The 6,000-nt window shown below is 42.2% G+C and overlaps 1 protein-coding gene across 1 annotated transcript in view; it reads left to right on the top strand.

The window, feature by feature from the left end:
- The first annotated feature begins 390 nt into the window (after positions 1 to 390).
- Positions 391 to 6,000, top strand: part of LOC139443124 (WD repeat-containing protein 64-like) — a 71,010-nt gene continuing 65,400 nt past the window's right edge. The window contains exon 1 of the mRNA XM_071224072.1: positions 391 to 629. Within this exon, the coding sequence (XP_071080173.1) occupies positions 476 to 629 (154 nt within the window). The 5' untranslated portion in view covers positions 391 to 475. The remainder of the gene's footprint in view (positions 630 to 6,000) is intronic.

Below are 6,000 nucleotides of genomic sequence, written 5' to 3'. Positions count from 1 at the left end.
GTTTTGTTGTTGCAAATTGATAACGCCTGTTTAAACAGGTATTGCTATGGGTAAATAGATCGTAGGTACAGGCAGCGGGGATTTAACATTGTGTAAACAGCTCCCGAAACTTGATCGGCGACTGCCGTTCGATTTCAGCTGATTTCGCTGACAACTGGATGTACGAACTGACTGCTACCCGACCCTCTCCGCTGAAGGCACCCCACTCACTGTCGCTTATCTGGGGGTAATCTTTCCGTCAGCAGATCTACCGTCAACGCACATATCGGCGGGCTCGTGAGATTAGCTTCGTTGCTAGGCCGCGGAAGTCTCCGCACGAGTAGAGCGGAGAATAACGAAGCACGTCGGACGGTGTCAATGGCTTGTTTTAGTCAACTGAAATTTCAGGATGGTGTGTGATACACTGACGGAAGAGGGAAGGCCCTGTTTGTAATGGAACCTCGGTGTGATTGAGTTGAGTGGGGACAGATTCAAGATGTCGCTGTACGGAGGAGAGTCGGCGGGGGAGGGGCGACCCTACACTCTGGGGACGTTTCAGAACAAACTCAATAAGTTTGAGGATTTAATCAAGGATATGACATATCAGGGCGCCGAGGCTACCCCAGAGGAACGACGACAGATGATTACAGGTAGAGCATGTTGGTTGTGTATTAGGGGTGGGTGTGTTTCTGTTAGGGTGGGGGTAAATCGGTGAGCGGCGTGGGTTTTGTGGGTGGGGGTGGAATACGTGGGTTATAGAAACACGGTATGAAAATGTATATTTACGAGAGTAGGTATTGCAACATTAAATATTGAACTTAAATTTTAAAGCAATGACTTTAAAATTGATATGTGTTGTTTAACGATTACCTGCTAATGAGACGAGATTTGGCGGATAAAAAGCGGACTATTCTTTGATAAGAATGGTATGTCAATCGCACAACTGTCTATGGCAGTGAAATGATGGATATTTAACATAAGTAATGGCTTTAATAATATATACAAGAATTATGTTTGTTGTATTACCGTTGTGTATAGAATTAGTAAATATGAAATAATGGATTTACAAAATGACTAATAAATGTATTTTATTCATTATTTGTTTATCGAATAACTGGTGTCTAAAGCAAAGTGTAGTTCATGTTGTAATCTACACCACAGACGAAGATTCGTTTCACAACAGTGAGCGTAAAGGTTTACGTTCTATTGTTTCGTGGATTATTTTTTATGCATCCCATGAAATGTATGCTGTTTAAATAATCCTCGTTACCGAGGACCTGCTTGAGAGTGGAGGGTATTGTGAAATATTATATATGTATTTCCTGTATGCACATCTGTCGCATTGTGCCAACAATTGTGGATTAACAAACACGTACATATAGCCTTAATGTTAAATAGCTCCCTTTGATCCGATCAATCATCAATAGAATAAGTGGTAAACTATACCCCTAGCCTGGCCGTTCCAAGAATCGATCAGTGTTAGGCGATTATAATAATTTAGCATAGGAACTCATGCGTTTTGCGAAGCAACAAAACACTAACTAATTCTTTCCATATTTGTTAGAGATTTTGTTTTGCAATTCAGTAGAGTTTATTTGTAAACAAACATGGTCATGTACTTGCAATAAAAACTTCACCGGGGTAATGATGATGATGATGATGATGATGATGATGATGATTGGATACTATTACGACTACGACTAGCAGGGTGTATGCGGATATTGTACAGGGTCAGCACAAACTGTGATACCATCGGGGATGTTATACCAATATACCATACCCCCCCCCCCCCCCCCCCCCCACACACACACACACACACACACACACACACACCACCACCCCCGCCAATCCCGAGGTCGCATTAACACAAGAAAACAATGGTGGACTCTGCTCCACTTATGTGATTATAAATTGGATGGCCCAATAGTTTTCGGCGTCTTAATTCGCTGTACAGAGTTGCAGTCGTTCGGCGTGGAAGAAACTTGGGTTCGAATCCCAACTTCTCTCTGCTTATGTTTGCAGTATCTTTCAACCCCATAACGGTTTCCCCGAAGAGGTAATCATCTAAGATTTGTATTACAATCCATTGATTGACATCATGAGCATCGATCTACACAATTGGGATACGATGACACGTATCAACCGCGAGCCTGACCACCTGATCCCGTTAGTCGCCTAACATTGAGTAAATAGCCCAATGGTTAGTGGCCCCGCTCTTGGGGCATTGGCCCGGGTTCGAATCACAACATTTACTTACAAAAGTCGTACCGGTTAGGTGGATTTGATGGTTGAATAACTAGTACGAGCCGACTAACATTATGATTATATAACTATGTTGGACAGAGCGATCGTAGCGCTACGGAAGTCTGAAGTCTGTGTTACAGCATCAGAGTTACGATCACTTAACGCTACGATCGCTTTGTTGAACCGAGCCCTGGCTGCTTGGGTGTCGTTTATCATGCTACCAATCACTGTTTTGTCTGGATCAGACTCAGCTGTTTTTCAACCACCGTGATATAGCTACGTAAAACAATATTCACTCACTCCCTGAATGACACGCTGATGTCTTATTGTACAAGACATTGTCGCCGAGAAGCAACCTCTTCTACAGATATAAGCAAATGGGATCCCGTTCCAGATGGCTATCTTATCGCTACGAATGTCGTGAACCTTTGTTAAAGTATTGGAGTTAGAGCTACGATCGCTTTGTGAAACGGAGACCTAGAGCCATTGCATTCGTGACCAGCTCGTGTTATTCCGGGACAAGCGTGACCAACTCGTGTTATTCCGGGACAAGCCGAACAGCGACTCGTGCCCCGCTCATGGCCATTTTTTGCGACCGGGTTCCGTCTAAGCGCAAATGGGGCTACCTAAAACAATTGTCAACTCGTTGCGTAATGGTTCACTTACATTTCCCCATATATTATATTTATTTCAGATGCAATTTAATCCACATCGGGACGTGCGAAATTATACAGTATGATTGAACACATTTAACTGTGTCTTTGGTATATTGTTAGATGCAAGGCATATGTAAAACCAAAAAATATTTCTGAGGGATTCTTTGACGAAGAAATTGAAGTCACACGCGCATTCTGATTGGTTTGTCGTAACATTCATGGATAGGGGGACGAGTCTTCTTGTAGGTTACGGAAAGGGGCGAGTGATGACGTATGGAGCCATTGGTGGCCCAGTCGTTACAATGCCTTTCGCGGAGCTAGGCGTGCTGGAATTCTAAGATTCTAAGGTTCGAATCCCAGATTATGTTACTTGGTTTGCCAGCTCCATACAAACGTTCGTGGTTTGTGCCAAGTGCAAAACGTCTAAGACCTGCCTCACTTCGAGCTGTGACGCCGTGACGTAACTGAAATACTGTTCAAAGCGGCGTTAACCCGACTCAATTAACACACATTTTCAATGAGGTATCGACTATTTACTAATCTCATCTGACAGTATCCCACGCGGTGTATCCAACAACAGATCGTTGCTGCACAAGCTACACAGCGCTCTCCCCATGTGGTCACTTTCGAACGGGATCTGCCAAGGACGACTTTGTCTTTCATCAGACCAACCTGACCGCACCCATTGATTCCTCGTTAGCTCATATTTACAGGACAACAATTCCCCAATGTTCTGGCTGGAGAGAGTTTCCTGTCTCACATAACCCCTGTCAATGTATTGATTAACGAATTGATCACACATATACTACACAACATTTACGGAGGATTTAGAGGCCGTAGCGTATTACATCTCTCATTGTCAATGAGTAATCATGGGCGGGGAGGGGAGAGAGGTGGTCAGGATTTATTTTTTATCAGTTCTTTTTTTCACTTAGCAAGAAGAAGGGTTTAATCACTATTCCTAGCAATTATCGAGCAGTATATAACGGAAATTACTTCGTCCATTGATTATTCACAGAAAAGAACACCAGCACTGGGTACGAGTATTATGTTCCGTCTGACCTAATTCACAACGACGGATTTTTTACCCGGCGTTTAAGAAACGCCATTTCTTGTTTAATATACTTCACTGCTTGATCCTGAATAAATCTGCAGTTTTTAAAGTCTGTAAGTCATGCCTACCGAAACTCCCCCGTCTTGAGGCATTGGGGAGTACTTAATATATTCATTGTATGCGACCAGAGATCTCTTATTTCATGCACTCGAAGCAGCGTGGCTTTTTAGCACTATATTGTTGTGTTGCCTTGTGTTGTGGGCTGGGACCTCCAGTCGTGTATATTATGCATGTCGATTGTGTTACACATCACGTGACAATGAGCTTGAATTTTACGGTGTACCAAAGGAAATGTCGGAGCATGTCGGATCATAGATATTTATGACATTATAACCGCTAGGAGCATATTTATATTCAGTAGAGGTCACCAACAGTTTTATGGTAGATACTAGACTGCATGCAGTCTCTGTTTTCTATATGACTTTAAGAATATTAAGAAAAGTCCGAGATATACTTTTCCTCTTTCCTGGTGTGTTCCGAATGCATGAAATTCTGGAAACAGATTTTGGAACATTGTTTCAATATTATCATTTTTTTCGTTGCATTCTGTGGGTTTGCTTCTTTACTGTTTTTATACCTTTTTTACATACTATAATAACACGGAGAGACTCAACAGTCTTGGTAAATGTGCGCGAAACACGCCTCATTATCTATACATGTGCGCCTGTCTACTTATATGTCTGTCTGTCTGTAGATATGTCTGTCTGTCAGTCTGTGTCTGTAGATATGTCTGTCTGTCTGTCTGTCTCACTCACAAGCTATGGTATGGTGGTACAAGCAGAGATACAGCATGTTTTATTACGGGTGGATGGGGTGATGCCCAGCTTTATATAAAATGGGTGTCAACTGAAACAATCTACCAATAAATAAACAAATCAAAATAATCTTCATCAATAAATATATATATATATATGTATATATATATGTAACCCGAAGGACAAGCAAGACATTATGATGAATGATTGAATGTTGTTTAACGCTAAAGTCACCAATATTCCAGCTATTTCACGCGACCTGTAAATAATCGAACCGGGCCAGTCAAACATTATATTATAATCAACGTCTCCCATTCCCCGACAAGCACTGGAGTGCTAGAGGCCCGGGGGATTTAGATATCATATCTGTTTCAATGTAAATCAAATTAAAATCCCAACCAAATCGGTTTCGTCACTTCAGCGAGAGTCTTAACATGGACTTGTCACTTTCTTTTAGTAAAACCGGCACAGTAAGGAAACTCCAGGGAAAGCAGATTATAATATATCCATTGTCAACGAATACTAGGAACCGCCGAAACGAGCACTAAGTCGATTACCAAGTCTCCTGGCCGAGTCTCAATCATGCTTCTCCTAAGGCCGATTTTATGGTTTGAAAGGGGGCGTTAAATAAACTGTTCGCTCGACAGAAGCGCCTGTGTTCGACATGTTTATGACATGATTATGTTCCGCCTGACGAGGGAGACATTTGACTATGGTTTTTATCAAGTTTGTAATGACTACAATTACAATGCGCCTCTTAAGTTTCTCTGAGCTAAGAATTGTACTCTTTATCAGCGCCACGAACAAATGGGCTTTCAGGGATGACTAGACAGGTGGAAATGACGTCACGGTTGAGTACTACGGGTTGCTGTTTCTTGTTCGATACTCGAAAATATATGTAATTTATAAAAAAAATTGTATTACAATCACTCTATTCGAGTGAGTAAGTTTTTACGTCGCATTTTGGCAATATTCCAGCAATGTCAGTATCTTATTATGTTTGTTTTCTTCTGGTTTGTGTGTTTGTTGTTAAACACGACATTCAGCAATATATAAACCAGAGATCGATATTATGAACAATTATTCACGCCGCCGGGGTACGATGACACCACAGCAACCAGGTCACCGAGCCTGACCACCCGGCCGCTTAAGTCAGCGAGCCTGACCACACGGACACTTAGGTCACCGAGCCTGACCACAAGGCCACATAAGTCACCGAGTCTGACCACCCGGCCACATAAGTCACCGAACC

Source organism: Haliotis cracherodii, unplaced genomic scaffold (assembly GCF_022045235.1).
Source record: "Haliotis cracherodii isolate W230 unplaced genomic scaffold, xgHalCrac1.p SCAF_5, whole genome shotgun sequence".
Classification (NCBI taxonomy): Eukaryota; Metazoa; Mollusca; class Gastropoda; order Lepetellida; family Haliotidae; genus Haliotis; species Haliotis cracherodii.
This window is presented reverse-complemented; position numbering and strand designations above follow the sequence as displayed.